Raw genomic sequence first — 19,404 nt, forward strand, 5'->3', positions numbered from 1 at the left:
TTCTCTGTGTAGCTTTGCGCCTTTCCTGGAGCTCACTTGGTAGCCCAGGCTGGCCTCGAACTCACAGAGATCCGCCTGGCTCTGCCTCCCAAGTGCTGGGATTAAAGGCGTGCGCCACCAACGCCCGGCAAGTGAATGGCTCTTAAGGACATCGGGCACAAAATGGCACCAACAGGAGGAAACACCCTACCCAGCCATCGCATTCACCAGACAAAGGCATATGGCGCTATGAACCACACTGCCACCAGGAGAAGCAGAGGTAAACGGCCTGGCCCAGGTTTGGACCAAGTCTCTCAAAAGCTCCTGCCTCCCCCAGGACATCATAGCTTCTCTGACACTTTCTTTTTACAAGCCCAGTGTCATGACCAAATGCCCTGACGCCTACAGCACTCAGGGCTCAGCTCAGTGCCACGGGATGAGTGTGAGAGGAAGTTCCAAGGTAAGAACTTGTCATCACAGAGCCAGTTTCCAAAGGAAGACCCTAGGTAAGAGATATCTCAACTGCACCTCGGTTCTCAGTGAAATGGAGGGCACTGGGCTGATCACAATTTCATGATCAAACCTGTGGTTTTTATTACTTTTCTCATGGCTACAGCAAAATTCTTGGCAAAAAGCAGCGTATGGAAGGAAGGGGTTATTCTGGCTCACAGTTAAGGGTCCAGCTCATCATGGCATTCTGCTCGGGTAGGGGGTGGAAGAAGAGTAAAGCTGTTGGCCACATTGCATCCACAGTCAGGAAGCAGAGAGATGAACGCGGGAACTTAGCTTGTGTTCTCCCCCTTAATCTGCCTGGAAGGGCACCTCCCACATTCAGGAGAGGTTTCACACCTCGACATGTGCATGGTGCCGTGGATGTGTGTGTACATACACACTCCCTCCTTCCCTCCCTCTTCCCTCCCTCCCTCCTTCTCTCTCTCTCTCTCTCTCTCTCTCTCTCTCTCTCTCTCTCTCTCTAGCAGAAAGAGAATATGTCTAAAAATATTTTTGAAGAAATATGAACAGCCACTTTCTCTTCAAAGGGGCCCAGGCAAAGCAGCAAAATAGGACAATTTGTTAACAGCCTGGTTAATGGTCACAGTATCGCCTGAGCGGGCAACTGAGCCAGCCATCGTCCTTACGCTCAGCCAGGGGAACAAACCCAACAGCAGCAAAGACAGGATTCACCCAGTCACGGGTGTCTGAACGCCTCTGAGCTCCCGTACTAATCTCTCGTGCCCGTGAACCACCCAGAGGATTTTTTTTTTGGCGGGGGGGGGGGGGGGGGGGGATGAACTAAAAATACACATGTAAAACTTATTGTTCCCAATTGCAAAAACCAAAGCAACAAACACTTTCAATATAGACGATGATAAGTGTAGAAACTGGGGGATCTGAGTTGAAAGACATCCCAGCGATGCCAGACTATTTTCTCACCACGACACTCCCGTGCGTAGTTAGTCTGGAAATGTGTTTGCAAGCATTCTTGTTTGCTTCAAAGTTAGGAAGCCAATGTGTTCCCCTCTGAGAACAAAGTCCATACATATTTTATGTAAGTAAAAGAACTGAATTGAATTCATTCCCAAGGCCATTTGTCATCCACAGTAAAGACAAGAAACCCACTCGTCCGCACGAGCCAAGCCGCGCTTGCCGGAAGCCCAATGGGAAATGACACCTATTTCGTTTTTTTTCCTACTCACCCTTTGGCTAGTGTTGCTATGCCAACGTCCGTTAACTTCATTCCCACACCTGCGGAAGGAGAGAGCAATGACAGAGTTTGAGTTGCTAGGAGAGGCACAGAAAGAATTGGTCAGGAACTCTCCCGGGCCAGACAGGACCAGCTTATCGCCTTCCTGGGTCTACGTGTACTTTCCTCCCAGTTCCAACCCCCAGAGCCTCAGGAGACTTACAGTCCCTCTGACCTGCCCCTCCCTGCTGTGGCAGGTAATGATGGGGAGGGCAGCAGGACCCCAAAGCAGGCCTCTTGCAGGCTTAGCTTTGCCCCAGGATGGAGGAGGGACTCAGAAGCTTGCTGATGAATTTGAGACTTGGCACTTTCCCCATGAGTTTTCTCCCAAGAAATGATGTCTCGTGGACTTAGGTCTGGTCCCCTGTTCCTCATTGAAAGTGGAAACTCTTAAATAGAAGGACGCGTGCATGGACTTGCCATGGCTAATCGCAACAATAAGCAAGTTCAAGGCAACATACTCAAAGCCAAACTCCACATACGTAATTTCTCATTTCTACTCAGATATCTTCCTATCTATTGGCTGGAGAATTTACAGATCCTAGGAAACATTCACAAGTTATAAGTAGACTTTCAGCCATTGGCCTGGGGACAGTGACATTTGGAATCCATGGCCCAGCCATTTAAGACTCTTAATAACCTCATTCATGGAACCATGGTCGTGATGGGACATACCAAATCCAAAACAGTATAATGGCTACTGAGTCTCCCACTCTGGCTCCCCAAAAAGCCCCAGGCACACAGGACCCTTTTTGATACTTTTTGTGCTCCCAGAAAGGACAGCTGGAAAGCAGCTAGGGAGCCAGAAATGCAGGGAAAATAAACAACCTTCTCTTCCAGCATGAGGAAGGTGAGCATCCCACTCCAGTAAAGGACTGCCCACTTCCCCTCTGCCCCAGCCTCAGCCAGCATCCTTAACCTCGCTCAGGCTAGCAATTAGGAAGAGCATCAGTTCTCATGCCCAGAGTATAGAGGTCCCTGGGCCTTTCTAGCATCTTCTGGCTCTCTCCAGGTACTCTTTCTGCTTCTGACTTTCTAGGATGGTGGCTCTGGGCATTTGCCCTACCTCAGTGCACCCCATCTACGCAATCCAGTGGGGACCTGTTGGACACTTCTGACATATTTATGACTCTGGCCCTCTATAAGCTGGGCTGTAAGCAGTGAAGATCCCTGCCACCAAGCAGGTAACTTGGCTATGGAGCGGTCAGGTAGGTGACAAACGAGTCTGGGGTATGGAAGAAGGCTCCCAGTCTCTCTAAAGCCAACTCTGGGACAGGATTGGATGACAACCTGGTTCTGCGGCTCTCCATCCCAGAGGCCCAGGGAAGATAAGCTGAAGGCAGAATGCTCGGTTCACCAGTGTCCACTCAGAGTATGGCAACAAAGCCGCCATGTTGCTATTCAGACTAATGAGTCACCCAGTAGCAATAAGCCCAGCCTTTGTACACGCACCTGTGAGCTACATATGGCACTTTGGAGATCCCAGTGACCATTTTAAAAGCTGAGTCATCTCATTCTTCCAAAGCTACTAATAACCCAAGCATATGAAGGCCTGCTCGACATTACTTTATTGTAGGAAGTCCAATCATTTTTAAAAGACGCCAAATTGCAAAGGCCCCTTTGGACATCTTTTTCCATGGAAAGTCCTGTCTAAATACCACAGCTCTAGGTTCCAGTAAGGTTCAATTTTTTAAAGTCATTTGGCAACAGGTGCTTGAACGTGGGCTGTGTCCTCCCTTGCTCTCACAGTTGGCAGCTATCATTTTTGGTTTAGAAAAGTAGGGTGTCGGGGTCAGGGTGCTGGGTTCAGCGTGCAATCATGAGGGCTGATCTGAGTTCCCAGAACTCACCTAGAAGCTGGATATGTAGTGTGTGTGTGTGTGTGTGTGTGTGTGTGTGTGTGTGTGTGTGAGAGAGAGAGAGAGAGAGAGAGAGAGAGAGAGAGAGAGAGAGAGAGAGAGAGAGAGAGAGAGAGAGAGATCCTAGAGTGCCTCTGGGGAAATGAGAGGGGGGGCAAAGATGGAGAATTTCCCAGAAGTCTAGTTTCATCACTTGTTGTAATTATTTGTCAGCAATTCAACAAAGGTTTTCAACAATCACTGGATGGCATTCCTTTCAATTTGATGGGCAACTGGCAAACTGAGGTGAGGCTGAGTGGCCTATGGGTTGTTTCTAGTGGGAGGAAGGGCAGGAGTCTATTCTCAGAATCTGAGTTTGCGGTCTTCTTGGGGATGGCTCCTTAGAAAGCTTAGTGGTCCCAACAGGTCTCAGGTCTTAACTCCAAGTCACAAACCCACCTCTGACCCCACAAACCTACAGTCCCATCAAACTTCTATCAACAAATAAATGCACCCAGGTAAGGTGACAATTGCATCCGGTTTTTGTCTCTTTTTTTTTTTTTTTTTTTTTTTTTGGTTTTTCGAGACAGGGTCTCTCTGTGTAGCTTTGCGCCTTTCCTGGAACTCACTTGGTAGCCTAGGCTGGCCTCGAACTCACAGAGATCCACCTGGCTCTGCCTCTCAAGTGCTGGGATTAAAGGCGTGCGCCACCGCCACCCGGCTGTCTCTTTTACTTTTAATTGTGGGGTGTACAAAGGCGAGACATTGCTTAAAGAATGATGTGTGAGCTGGCACCACAGTGGCATGGCAATGAAGAGGCTTTTTTCCAAGCAGCAGACAGTAAATAAACCCTGTTTTGAAGCACTGGGCCAACACATCCAAGCACACACGTCATTTACGGAGAGATGTAATATTCCACTGCAGTTGTTTACTAGTGCCTGGAAGCAAAACCAGCTGAGCGTGAAGCTCCAGGGTGCTGTTTTTCAGTAGCCAAAATACATTTAATGCAAAATTAACTCTGAAGGTGACGGCTTGGGGGGAGCAATTGTACAGCTGGAATCTGAATGAAACGAATAGCTGTCTGTTCAGAAAGTGTGTGTGTGTGTGTGTGTGTGTGTGTGTGTGTGTGTGTGTGTGTGTGTTTGTGTGTGTGTGTGTGTGAAGTCATATTCCTGGGAGGGGACAGACTCCCAGGAGTCCCTCAGAGCCCTGTAGAAGATATTCACACATCAGAACCTTTTAACATCGGGGGACACTTGAAAAGCCTGGGGAGTGAATCGACTGCGAATTCGTTAGTTTGTCGTCTTGTGCAGAAAGTGCAATATCCAGAATCTGAACATGCAGGTTGGGGTCTTGGATCCCTCTACAATTATTAGCTGATTGGCAGTAGCTAAGCCACTGCTCACGCCCTGAGCTTTTCCATCTGTAAAATGGGAACAGAACATATTCTACACAGGGTTATCGTGAGGAATAAATGAAAATCATAGAAAAGTGAATACATGCAAGAGCTGGGGAAATCTAGTCCTTCCTGGAGTCAGTCACTCTGCTGGGTCAGTGTTCACCTTCTAGCTTTGATAATGTGCAGCAGTTACATGAGCTGTGATCATTAAACAAAACTCCATAAAGGGTATGTGGGCACTTCTCCGTACATTTTTGCAGATTCTGTCTGTCTGTCTTTTGTCTGTCTCTGTGCCTTTGTTTCTCTCTGTGTCTCTATCTCTCTGCCTGTCTCTGTGTGTCTCTCTGTCTCTCTCTGTCTCTCTCTCTGTCTCTGTCTCTCTCTCTCTCTCTCTCTCTCTCTCTCTCTCTCTCTCTCTCTCTCGTAACGGATGGTTTTAATGTCAACATTGCCATTAGAATCATCTGAGTAATCCCAGAACTTGTGAGGCAGAGGCAGGAGAGATCTCTGTGAGTTCGAGGCCAGTCTGGTCTACAGAGTGAGTTCCAGGACAGGCACCAAAGCTACACAGAGAAACCTTGTCTCAAAGAAACAAAACAAGCAAACAGAAAGAATCATCTGAGTAGAGATCATTAACTGAAGAACTGGCCTAACTGCCTTAACTGATGTGGGATGACCCACCCGGACCCTGGGCCACACCTTCTGTTATCAGCTCACTAAAGGGTGAGGCAGGAGGAAGGTACTTTGCCTTTGCGCTCCTTGGCCTCTTGTGGCCAAGTTGATTCACCCTGCTGCTGCTCTTCCCTCCTTGAGAGCAGAACCAGTGTTTCCAGGCTTTTCCGAGGGGACTAAAGGCCAGCGGCTTCAGGAGCTGTCCAGGGTTTGGGCAGCAGACAGGGACTGCACGGGCACTGGGCCCTGTGGATGCAGCAACCGCTGTAGGTTGTCGGCCTCTCCAGGGGGAGTCAGCCACTGGGGGACCATTCCGAATGCTGAGCACCCCGGCTCAAGCGCCGAGGAGCCATCGGGTTCTCCCCTCTCAGGTGTGAGACAACTGCTGTACTATTCTAACACAAGCTGAATGAATACATTCTACAATGTATATATAAATATAATGTGTGTGTATGTGTGTGTGTGTGTGTGTGTGTGTGTGTGTGTGTGTGTGTGTGTGTGTGTGTCTACCTATATTTATCCTTCTGGTTCTGTCCCTCTAGAGAACACTGACTAACACAAAGTCTCTAGCCCAGGCTGGCCTGGACCCATCCTCCTGCTTTGCCTCCAAGCACTAGGGTTACAGGTATGTGCCACCATGCCTGGTTTATATTTTTATAAGTTCTTATGCATCTATTACTTCAGAATGAGGAGGTTTAAAAAAAAAAAAAAAAAAAACAGGGAACATTTTATCACTCAGCAATGCTGCAATAAGCCTCTTACCATATCATTTAATCCTCAAGACAACCGTATATGGAAAACTTGGAGCTTGGAAAGGTACATCATTGGCCCAAAGGCTGACGGCTAGGAAGTGACAGTGTCAGGAAGGAAACCCTGGAGACTCCCACTACAGTTTAGTACCTTGTATGCGACACTGCCTTGTAGTCATCAAATGACATAGTCCAGATGTCTCTCATCAGCATTATTTGGAAATAAAAAGAAACAAGAAAATGTATAGGCAGAAGCTGTGGGTAGCTCACCATTGTCCTTTCTGCCTGGTTCCACCTGTGGGTACCACTTTGCCTGAAAACTTTGCTTTGCCAATGTAACAGGAGTTGAGTACAGGGGAATCGATGCCCCACCATGAGCAGGATTTGGCTGGTGTTAACGGGAGCTAATCACTCCTGCTCCCCCAATCCGTGGCAGAGAATTCTGGGAAGTGTGCTCAGTGCTGGCTTCCAGCAGAGTACAGTTGCCCATGGGTAGAAACTGAGTGTTTGCCCATGTGCTACTGACTGCCTGCCCTTCCTCGGTCTTCTACCGCTGTTTTCTGGGCTTCTTTCTCAGATGAGCTGTATGTACTCAAGACAGCAGCTCTCTGGTTTTTCCTCCACATCAGTGGGTTTTGTATCCTCAGATCCAACTTAAAAGAAGTGGGGACTGAAAATACTTTTAGAAAATTGAATCTACATTGAGCATGTACAGACCAATGTAGCACGTGACTCTTAGAGGGCATTGACATTGTATTAGGTGTTAGCAGTCAGCTAGAGGTGGATCAAAATATGTAGAAGAATATGCAGAGGTTACATACAAACACAATGCCATTTTATACAAGAGGCCTGGGCATCTAGAGAAGTGGGTATCCCCAGAGGTCCTGGAGCCAAACCCCTGAGGATACCCAGATATACTGGTCTCTGGTCTGTTCCAGGAAGAACCCTGATTATGACACACCCACTTCCTATAAGAAGCAGTATTCCTTAAAATTTGTCTGCACATGGAAAGCACACTGCAAATTCCTCAGGAGAGCCTAAGATCTAAAGGTTACAGTGACGCTTTCATTTATTGGGAAGTAAATACTACGTCTCAACTTACTCATGGGATACACGCGGACTACCATATGTACTGAATTTTGGCATGTAACAATGAAGCCAGCCTTCACCTTTTATAGTGGAAGGCATGGCTGGTAGTTACTGAGATAAATTTTATTACTTCATTCGGCCAATCATCCATTGCCCAGCTTCATTTCCAATTGGACATGAATAGCATCTTGAGGAGAAGATGCTTATTGGTACCCAGCACAGCTTTCCTCCTCTTTGCTTCCCTTCCTTTCCATCCTCCTACCTTTAGGAACACCCCAGGGCCCACAGCATCCCCAGAGCCGGGGGTCTGTTCTGCTCACCCTGCATGTCCGTGACCAGGAGGCAGCCACTGGTTTTCTGGTATATCCAGTGCTGGAAGGTACAGCACTTCTGACCAGCCTCCGAGTCCCTTCTGAGGAAGTTGATTTCCTTCCCATCGCGGATGGAGTACTTCACGAATTCTCCAATTAGCTCCTCTTCCACTGTGGCGTAAGGGATGTTGTTCTCGGGCCGATGGATGAGGAAAATAGGGATGATCCTGTTGGGGAGGAGGACATGGTCACACGTCACATTCTCAGGTGGGAACACAAGTGTCCGGACGAGCAGGGCACACAGTCAATTCAGGATCCACTCCATATTTTATTTTATATTTTTGCAGTGCTCTCGATTATTATTTAATGAACCAGAAGACTCATTTCTACTTTGCTTCTAAAATTGGTTTGAGACTCCTTTCCATGATTACTTTTAATATCATTGTGTTTTGTTTTGTTTGAGACATTGTCTTACTCTACAGCCCTGGCTGGTCTGGAACTTGCTATATTGAACAGGCTGGCTTGGAATTCATAGAGATTGGCTTGCCCCTGCCTCCCAAGTGCTGGGACTAAAAGCATGAACCACCATGTCCAGCTTTGGCTTTGCTTCCATTTTTTTAAAATTTATTTTATGTGTATGGATGTTTTGCCTGCATGCATGTATACCACATGTGTGCATGGTGCCCACAGAGGCCAGAAGATGGTATCAGATTCCCAGGAACTGGAGTTACAGAAGGTTGTGAGCCACCATGTGTGAATTGGGAGCAGAACCCAGGTCCTTCGGAAGAGCAGTCAGTGCTCTTAACTGCCGAGCTATTTCTCCAGCACCTCTCCCCCTTTTAAATGAATGAATGAATGAATGAATGAATGAATAAGGTCTCACTAGATAGCCTGGCCTAAACTAGCCTGCAATTCTAGCTCTTCCTCTCTCAGCCTCCAGTGCTGAGATTACAGGCCTGAGCCACAAAGTCAGGCTCTATCATTTTATCTCAGTAATCCATTGGATCAGTAACTATCACCGATCCATCCATCTATCCCTTACCTATCTATTCTTCATTCAGTAAGCAAACAGTCATCTTCAGTGGCTTCCATGTATTAACACTTTCTTTCACAAACACACACACACACACACACACACACACACACACACACACACACACACACACTAATAAAAATAAAAATAACAAAGGCCCTGCTGTTAAGTTTCAAACCCAGGACAAATGGCTGAGGTGTCCGTTTAACACATCGAACGAAGCGGACCTGGCCGCCAGGTTCTCCTAGCATCCCTCAGTGCCTACCTGTTACAGGGTACAGCTGGCCTAGCCTGCTCCCTACCCACCCACCTCCCCAGGGGCTGGGCTGCCCTTCCCCCGGAGGCTCTTCCCTATATAGTCCAGACATTTTGGTTACCTGGCCGCCCCTTTTTGTACCTTTGGCCTCCTGACTGCTGCACCTGGTTCTCCTCTCTACCCTCCCCTCCTCCTCTCCCGGATGGCTCAGCTCAGGGTCATGTCCACTCTGGACTCTCCCGGATGTCCCTGTCCCTGCCGACATTCTCCCTTTTATCTACAATAAACTTTCTCCCCCACCATACCCGGAAACAGTCATGTCCTTTCCTGTTTATTCTTTTTCCCATTCATCTGCCGCTCCCCCTCCCGCCCCCCCCCCCCACGAAACTTACATGTAAATGGGGGTAACAGGCTGTGACTAAATGCATGTGCTCAATGTCAGGTGGAAGTCTAACGCCGTGCTGAGGAGACTGCGCCAGGGTGGGGAAGGAGCTGTCATTTTATTGGAACTCAGAAGGCTTTGCTTGTTAAGAGAGGACATTTGAGTGGGACCTGCGGAAAGCTGGGGGCCGCCATGAGGGTACCTTAGGGGAGAACCTTCCAGGTGGAAGGAGGAGCCAGTGAAAGGCTCTTAAAGCATTCTTTGCCAACTTAGGATGGCAGCCTTTGTGTCTTGTTAAAGAGGTGTCTGGGGCCGTCAGATGGGAGGGGCACACTTGGAGCCGTGGCCCCCCTGCAAATCCCTAAAAAGCACCAGGTTGCTCATCAAGCCTTTGTCTGGCTATCATGATATGTCACGTGTGCAAGACTCGGGGAAGCTCCTGAAGACTGCTCCAGGCCAATTACCCACCAAAGAAAAGGACCTGAGGTTTGTCTGGGTTCTTATTAATTCTATAGCCTTTGGGGAGCCAGAACAAAGTCTGGGCATTACTCACAACCTCAATTAGCCTGGTCTCTGCCCAGTTGGAGCCGTTTGCATAGACAATGTGATGCCATTGATATTCATGAATTCGAAAACAAAAACTGCAGGGGGTATGGAGTGTTTTGTCTTCAGATCCCTAAAACTCCCTACAAAGAAAACAGCTTCGGGGGCCCATTTCTGGAAGTAAACACGGTCATCTCATGGGGTGTGTGTGTGTGTGTGTGTGTGCAGGGCCAGCTCAGGGCACACATGTATTCATCCTTGATGCAGAGTTCTCAGATTTAGGTTTGTGATTATCTGGCCTAGACATCCTTCAGAGAATACTAACCCTTCCATATGCTATAATCACTCATATAGTCACAACTTCTTCTATTGTAAGAAAGGAGAAACAGTTTTTGATAGAAAAATGTCCTCCTCATCTGTCTTTAGGGCTGTGTCCTGTTTGGTGGATATGGATGAAATTAATTAAGCTCTCACTCCCTAACTGCACTCACCCTTCCGAGTGATACCCATCCTGGAATTCATTGTGCCTTCTTTTCCTTTTAAAGGTCCCCAAGCAGCACACGACTCAAGCTGCACAAAACTCGTCTCCCCTGTGGTAGGACACCATGGCTTTGTTTTTACAACAGGCACACGTCGACACCGCTTATGTGGCTCAGTGAGATGTTCCCTGGGCAAGGCACTTGCTGCCAAGCCTGATGACCCGAGTTCAATACCCAGGACCCGCACGGTCATAGGGGAGAATCCTTTCCTACATGTTGTCCTCTGATCTCCATACGTTCACTGTAACACACACACACATACACACACACACACACGCACGCACGCACGCACGCACGCACGCACGCACTTCATAAAAATGTAATAATAAAAAAAAGACCATGAAAGCATTGACTCCCCATTTGGGGCCACAAGATAACCAAAAGCAGGCTGAAAGCCTGGCAGCCGTACCTTCCTTCTTTCTGACTCCTTCCTTTTGGGCTAGAGTCCTGCTGGATTTTGCCTAGACATGTTCAACACTTAAGGAGTGCCTGCCCACCTAACCTGTCTCATCTCAGGTCAAGGTTGAAGCCACAGAGACCAACCATCCTCCCAACCCCTGGATTCCACAAACAGCAAAACCTCCCAAGACAGACCGCACCCTAGATAGGTCAATCATCCGCTAGGATGTGGCTGCACCCTGGAGCAGCCGCAGGAACCAGGTCACATCCTCAGGGGTGACAGCAATAACAACCCTGGCTCACCTTGCAGAAGCGGAGATAGAGGATTAATTATGCATACACTTGGCCCTCAACATTGCTTAGTTATGGATAGTTCTTGCCTCCCAATAGATACAATTCTTTCTTTTCTTTTCCTTTTTTTAAAATTTATTTTTATTTTTATTTTCTTGGTGAGACAGGGTTTCTCTGTGTGTAGCCCTGGCTGACCTGGAACTCACACTGTAGACCAGGCTGGCTCCGAACTTACAGAGATCCACCCTGCCTCTGCCTCCCAAGTGCTGAGATTAAAGGTGCACGCCACCATAAAGAGAACAAGAAAGACTATGGACGGGCAAGTTCCTACATCATGAAATCGAACTCATCCCAGCTACTGTCTTAGTGCTGAACAGGAAAGCAGCGTATTAGTTTTGCTGAAGTTGCTGCCGAATCCCCTTGACCTAGACACGCGTCAAGTGCTTCTTGGTAGAAGGTACTGGACGTTCTACTATATCCTAGCACCCAAGGGGAAGGGTTTCTGAGTAACGGGGAGCAGACGAGAACTGCTTCCTTCTTTCCCTCTGTCTTTCTCTGATGTATAGATGGCCGCTCCGCCTCCGTTTCCGGAGTGTCCTGACATGGCCCTTTCTCTTCCTACTTAGCATGCAAATATGACCTTATCATAGAAACAGCTAATAAACACAGGCTCCAGACTCTCCGAAATTTGCTGAGCCTCAAAATACTTAGGCAATAAGTGGATCAAGCGCATAGTTCCTGTCCAGAGGATTATGGGAGGTGGATTCTGCTCCAGTGTCCCTGGTCTTCCCCACCATGTCACCATAGCTTATGAGCCGTATTGTGATGGTCTCTTGTTCCCTTGTATTTGTTTGTTCATTGTGTAGACAAGGTGGTGAAGGAGAGTCTATGAGTGGGCATGTGTCCAGTTTTCTAGATACCATGGTATCTACTTCACGTGGTGGAATCCATTCTTCTATTCACTCATATATTAATTTAATGAATAGCGGTGCTGGTGAGGTGACTGATCAGGTCTTGCTCTACAAGCCTGGGGACCTAAGTTCAACCCCTGGAGCCCACATCAAGGCGGAAGGAGAGAGCCAACTCTACGGAACTATCGTCTAACCTCCACGTGTGCGCCGTGGCACCTAAGTCCCGCTGTGTATGCACACACATATGCAATACTGATAATAAACTTTTAAAAAACAGTGTTTGTGTTCTATGTGCAGGGGTGTTTTGCCTTCCTATAGCTTAGCATCATATCCATGCAGTGCCTGTGGAGGCCAGAAGAGGGCATCAGATCCTCTGGAACTGGGGTTATAGACGGTCATGAGTCACCATGCGGAGGCTGGGAATTTAAGCATTTAAACCCTGAGCCATCTTTCTGGCAGCGCAGGAAATAAAAAAAAAAAAAAGAATATTTATCGAGGGACAGGAGAAATGTCTCAGTGCTTAAGAGTACTCAGTGTCCTTGCAGAGGACTCTAGTTTTGTTCCCAGTACCCGTGTCTGGTGGCTCACAAACACCTGTCACTCCAACTCTAGGAGAATAGATGCCCTTTCTGAACTCTGCATCTGCACTCACATGTGCACACTCCCACACAAAGACACACATACGAGCAGATAATTTACAATTTTTAAATTAACTTATTTTCATGTGTATGGTGTTTTGCCTGCATGTGTGGATGCCTGTTCACCCCGTGTGTACGGTGCCTACAGAGGCCAGAAGAGGGCATCAGGATTCCTAGAACAGTGTGAGCCACCGTGGAGTGGAACTGAACCCAGGTCCTCTGGAAGAGCAGCCAGTGTTCTTAACCATTGAGCCATCTCTCCAGCCCCATATAACTAAACGTTTTAAATTTAAAGATGTAATATCTACCTGGCATTCTCTTACACCTCTGGAGACCGAACCAGAACAGGGCCGCAGCTATGTGATCCCTCACGGAGTTTAGAGTCAGAGAGACGAAATCCAACACTTGACCTGTGATGGGTCCTTCTTACCCTCCTACCCTCCAGGCCCTCCACATCCATCGCAAGTCACAGGTAGTAAGCAAACTTACTCTGGCACCTCTCCGAAGCCTTCCAGAGGCTGAGCTTCAGCGGCGTAGATCTTGGCATAGTATCTGGCAGTATTTTGAACGTAGCATTCCTGTATTACCCAAATACATCGTAAATCCGAATAATTAGAAGAATTCAGAATATTGCTCAGCTCAGCTCAGCAAGATGATACATGTTCCTAAGATTAGTCAGATAAATAGATTCCTAGGCCCCATCATATCTAGTTGGCATCACAGAAGCAACTTTTTTTTCAGTGCCAGGGACCCTTGCCAGGAATTTGTGAATGTTAGGCAAGTGTTCCGCCACTAATCTATAGCCCAGAAACAAAAAGTACAATGTGGTGACCGTCACGAAGGTGCTCTTTACCCAGGCCACAGTCGGGTAATGGCCTGTCGGGCCAAGTGTCTGGGAACTATATTTCTAGAACCAGCATGGAGGAAGGTTGTCCCCGACCTAAGGGTACTGGCTCTTTGGCATGATGTCAGACCATGGTTGGTAAGGGCATTCCTGGTTTTCCCCAGGATCCTCCCCGATTCCTTTTCAGAGGTGGAATTTGAATAGTAAACAGTGAACATTTGGTAAGACTGTTCCTCAGGAAAAGCCAAATGGATTCTGTTTTCTGCCCAGGAGTCAGGATGCTGTGGGGGACTTCCCGTGACGGGTGTGCTTGAGAGGATAGAAGGGGGAGGAGGGAAGGGAGGAGGGGGAGAAGAAGAGAAGAGGTTGGCTTCTGGGGTGAAGTCAACACAAGTGGAGAACTGTCTCACATGGAGTATAGGAACTGCTCTCATCAGCACACAGCGCCACGGGACATTTTTGTGCCCCACAGGACCCTGGGTGGTCAATGGTTGATGGTGCACGAGAGCTTCACCCAATCCTGTCTACCAATTCCGTGGGTAACATTTTAAAGGGGCACATTGGGAAAGTTCTAGGCCTAACCCTATCAGCTTAGCTACTGCTGGTGTCAAGGTGAACCACAGGGGTCAAGGTGAACCACAGGGGTCAAGGTAAACCACAGGGGTCAAGGTGAACCACAGGGGTCAAGGTGAACCTCAGGAGTCAAGGTGAACCGCAGGGGTCAAGGTGAACCGCAGGGGTCAAGGTGAACCGCAGGGGTCAAGGTGAACCGCAGGGGTCAAGGTGAACTGCAGGGGTCAAGGTGAACCACAGGGGTCAAGGTGAACCACAGGGGTCAAGGTGAACCACAGGGGTCAAGGTGAACCACAGGGGTCAAGGCACAGGAAGGAATAAGTTAGTGTTCTTTGCCCCTTGAACTCCTTCCTTCCTGCCCCCTTTTCTCTCATCCCGAAGCTCCGTTTTAGAGAGAGGAAATTTAGCTAGACATTTCACTCAATCTCTCCTTAGACTTTATAGGCCGACTTGGAATAAACCCAGAAAAGCAAGAAACAAGGCGAATATCCTGACCCTTCTGAGCATTCTCTCCCTCTTCTTCACAGACTAATGCTGGTTTTATCTGTCCTCGAGCATCCCAGAATCTACTGTCACTTAGAAACACTCCTTCTATATCAACCCCTTGTCCAAGTGGATTCATATCCTCAGGGACCAACACGACCACAGCCCACCGGACCCCGATGACAAGAGGAAAGTTATCCCTGAGCTAAGCCCAATTCCTTATGTGAACCGAGAAGTCAAGTCCCCCAAACATTCAGCCTTAATCCGCACCCCGAAGAAGCCGACCGCCCTTGAGGAAATACTCCTCTTAAGCCCGAGTCCCATTTTCATCTCATGTTATACGATGTTCTCACACACAAAGAGACCCCCTTGGGCTCGCTCACGCACCTGGGCAGCGAGCTTGTAGTTCCTCTGCACAAGTTCATCATTGTTTCTGGTCCCATGGGCAACAGCGTTGTGCACCTTGAGCACGCATGCGTGGCCGGGCTGGAAGACCGGCATGAGGCCCTGCATCACCGTGCTGCGGAAAGCTTTGCGGTGCACCCCTTCCCCAAAGTGAAGCTCCTCCGTGGAGATCTGGCCACGTAGGTGGTCCCCGAAGTAGCTGTCATTGAAGACGTCCTCCTTGAAGATGAGCTGGCTGAATTCGATCTCTTCACATCCTAAAACACAGTACAGCTTTCAGTGAGCAGGCTCATCTCTCCGGTCCCGGTCTGTGACTTAACTACTGTCCCTTTATGAAGGCAAAGGGGACCTGTAGAACCCAGAGAGACGGGATCATGCTTAGTGCCCAACAGAGACGTAGTTCGCAGGAGTGGTGGCAGGGAGTGCGGAGGAGAGAGGTCATTGAGGGAGAGTGTGAGAAGAGCAGGCAGAGGGAGGGCCGTGCAAGGGCAGGGTGGTTGGAGCGAGGCTGGGGAGGCCAGGAAAGACTTTGGCATATCTAGAAAACAAAAGCAGAGACGTGCAGAGTAACCAAAAGAAAGACTAAAAGATGGGTGAAGCAGAGGAGGGGAGCCCCACTGAGATCCAGGAGCATCCTACTCATTTGTCTCACAGCTCCCCAGGGGCTCTGGGGTTCTTTCCAGCCATTTCACCTCCAAGTGTATATACGCAAATATTAGAATGTGTATATATATACACATATATATTACACTAATATATACACACACACATATATATACATATATATATATATATATATATATATATATATATCCACACACAATATTATTCACGTACCCTATGTATGTCAATGTTTATATACAAGAACAGTAAAATAGTAAAATCCCTCATCTGGGTGACACTGACTCCACTAAGAAAGGAACAGACACACACACACACACACACACACACACACACACTAAGTAGGCAAGAGTTGTGGTGGTTTGAATAAGAATGGCCCCCTTGCCGGGCGGTGGTGGCGCACGCCTTTAATCCCAGCACGTGGGAGGCAGAGGCAGGCGGATTTCTGTGAGTTCGAGGCCAGCCTGGGCTACCAAGTGAGTCCCAGGAAAGGCGCAAAACTACACAGAGAAAGCCTGTCTCAAAAAATAAAATAAAAAAAAAAAAAAAAAAAAAAAAAGAATGGCCCCCATAGGTTCATATGTTTGACTACCTAGGTCTCAGCCCGTGGAGCTGTTTGGGAAGGATTAGGAGGCGTGGCCTCATTTGCTGTATTCCATGGAGGTGGGCTCCCAGGCTTCAAAAACTGCAGATGGTTCTCTGCTGTTTGTAAGATGTGAGCTCTCAGCTGCAGCTCCAGCTGCCTCCTGCCACGCCTTCACTCTGCTATCGTGGGCACTAACCCTCTGGAACCATAATCAAACACTTCCTTTTATAATTTGCTTTAGTCATGTTTGATCACAGCGATAGGAGAGTAACTAACTAATACATGAGTCAAATGAATTTTCATTGAAGAGGAACTTTTAGAAAGTAGAATCATTTTGGATTTTTCATAAAAGAGCAGTAGATTATTTTCTGAGTTCCATGATGTAGATTGAGCCAATCAAAATTTGGCCTAAACTAGAGGTGGTCAAATCAGACTTATTTGTTAAGTGAACAAAATAGATGGCTTTCAATAAAATAGGACTACTTAGATTTTTTTTGTTTATGTTTGGACAGGATTTTACTGTGTAGCTTTGACTGGCCTGAAACGTCTTGTGTCAACCAGGCTGGCTTTGAATGCACCAGGGATCTGTCTGCCTCCTGCGTGCTGCGATTAAAGGCATGTACTCCCACACCTGACATTTTAAAATGTTTACATTCTTAAAAATACTTTTCTATTCTTCAGAGCTGTAAAAACTGCAATCTTTCTGAGTATTTACAAGAAGCTATAAATCATGGGCATGTGAAAATCCCATTTCACAATTTTATACAGGAATATCTTTCTCTTCTTTTTCAAACCACAGCTTTAAGAGCAGCCCATGGGACAGGAGAGACAGAAGTGTTCACTGCCTAAGCATGACCTGAATTTCGATTCCCAGAACCCACATTAAAAAAAAAAAAAACCTGAGCAAAGTGCTGTGTGCCTGTAATCCTAGCATGGGAAGGGGTGGCCTGGCGGAGACAGACCCACTGGATCTTTGCCAGCCAGCCTGGCAGAAATGGTTTGTGAGAAGTCCTGTTTCAAAATACTAGTGGAGAGCAGTAGAGTAAGACACCCATTGGCAGCCTCTGGCCTGCATGCACAGAAGCAGACACACACACACACACACTCACGCACACTCACGCACGCACGCATGCAGACACAAATGCAGGCATGTACACAAGTAGCCTATGACTCAAACTGGCTGTGAAGATGGAAGAGACAGGGTTATTCTTGAGGAGTATTGCCAGAAAGCCAAAACAGCAGGTAGGGGACTTTTTTCTAGAAGCTGCAGAAGAAAGTGGGTAGGGAGCGCAGAAAGACGCTCCCATGTCCAGAGGCCAGAGAAGAATGCACCTCGTCAGCAGCAAGAACCGCAGAGCTCCACACAATTCAAAGACTCGACAGATCGGAGCAGGACTTGCCTAGCAAGCACCAAGTCCTGCTCTGTCCCCAGCGCTGCATACACACAGAGCAGCTCAAAAACAACAACAACAACAACAACAACAACAACAACAACAACAACAACAACAAAACCATCAAATTTAATTAACTAAAAGTGAAAGTTCTTCTAGACTAAATACAGCACTCTGGGTGGCCCAATTAACAATCCTGACTATAAATTCTAAAGTGAACATCACTTTAGTGAGGATCTAACCATGAGAGGGAAAAATTAAAAATCTGAGGAGGGGTCACGGTCCCTGGAATGTTCTGGAGGGAAGAGCTGGAGTCTGTTGGAATTGCCTCCCCTGTGAAGACACCCAAAGGTGTCTTCCTTGGTGACGCCTGTGACCCGTTTTAGTCAGTACTCAGGCCTTGCTTAAAGTGGGAGCTGGCAGGAGAAAAATTCTTCTTAGGACAGTTTCCTCCCGGGAAGAATGACTCTGAAGCGGGGGGTGGGGGGGTGGGGAACGACAGAGGAAGAAGCTGCTTTTTCTCCAAAGCCTGAGAAAGGCTGACATTGTTCCAGCTCATCCTCCCAGCCTCCTGGAGGGCAGTTCCTTGCAGGGGGTGGGGGTGGGGGGCAGAAAAGACTCATTGCAACAGGCCAACTGTCAGGATCATGTGTGCAGGGTTGGAATTCATTGCTTGAGTCTTTGCTACAGAGAAACTGGGTGGCTGCCGACAGCCTGGGCTTGCTGTGAGGTGGAGAAAAGCAACCCATGAATATATTCATACGGTTTTTATAACATCGGGCCGAAGGATGACCCAAGCGGGCTTGCTTGCGCCCAAGCCTGGAAATCCAAGCTGAATTCCTGGAACCCTCATAGAAGAAGGAGAACAATTCTTGGAAGCTGTGTTCTTGAAGGCTTCCATACATGCACACACAGATAAACAAATGTAAGAAAAAAAGTTTTAATGTAATAACATCTTTAAGCTGTTGCTAGTTTGTGTTTTATTTGGCCCATCATTTGTTTTGGGTTTTCCCATGAGTTTAGTTCTTTTAAATGAGAGACTGTTTTATAAAGTATCCCTGGTTCCTCCTAGGGAGAATTAAATGAATACAATTTCACAACTAAGATAACGGGCGATTCTTCTGAATAAGACGTGATTAAAAGCAGGCTTCAGTTTCTTCACCTGAAGGTACAGACTGGGACAAGGCTGGTATGCCCAGCACCCTGCTGCGAGTCTGTGAAACTGGGGTCCCCAGTTACAGCAGGGCAGTCAAACTCTGGCTGGGGTGACTTGGCTGTAACAAGGGCCCTGTTTGCACTTAGTGGCCTGTCGCTCATTTTCCTTGAAGTCTCATTCTTATCTGGAAAAACAACCCCAAGAAACAAATTCATGCAAGCCTAATGACTGAAGTCGAAGAAGGCATCTGAGCCACACACACCAACTGACGGTCAGTGGCTGATGCGACAGAGGGATTTCTGACATTGGCTGTAGTGTGTGTAAGAGGGGAGGGGGCTGGTGGTGCACTTGGACTTGGAGGCATGTGGGCCAGAAACAGGGAGGAAGATTTCAAACCTCAGCACAGGATACTTCACAATGAAGATGCCTATGCAGTACTGGATTGAGGTCTGAGACACTTCCATTAAGTTTATTATTGTTTTGGATATATATATTCCACCCCCCTCCCCTGCTCCTTAACAATCATGCTGTGTATCCCAGGCTGGCATGGAATTCACAATCCTTCTGCCTCA

The 19,404-nt window shown here is 47.7% G+C and overlaps 1 protein-coding gene across 2 annotated transcripts in view; it reads right to left on the reverse strand.

Moving 5' to 3' along the window:
* The window catches only part of Alpk2 (alpha kinase 2), a 136,108-nt gene that overhangs the window by 12,966 nt on the left and 103,738 nt on the right, over nucleotides 1-19,404 (reverse strand). For both annotated transcript variants that reach the window (XM_042263725.2, XM_042263726.2), the window contains exons 9-12: nucleotides 15,061-15,335; nucleotides 13,263-13,351; nucleotides 7,791-8,008; nucleotides 1,677-1,725 (exon numbers count right to left, since the gene is read on the reverse strand). In XM_042263725.2, coding sequence (XP_042119659.1) covers nucleotides 1,677-1,725; nucleotides 7,791-8,008; nucleotides 13,263-13,351; nucleotides 15,061-15,335 — 631 coding nt within the window. The remainder of the gene's footprint in view (nucleotides 1-1,676; nucleotides 1,726-7,790; nucleotides 8,009-13,262; nucleotides 13,352-15,060; nucleotides 15,336-19,404) is intronic.

This window comes from Peromyscus maniculatus, chromosome 19 (genome assembly GCF_049852395.1).
Source record: "Peromyscus maniculatus bairdii isolate BWxNUB_F1_BW_parent chromosome 19, HU_Pman_BW_mat_3.1, whole genome shotgun sequence".
NCBI lineage: Eukaryota > Metazoa > Chordata > Mammalia > Rodentia > Cricetidae > Peromyscus > Peromyscus maniculatus.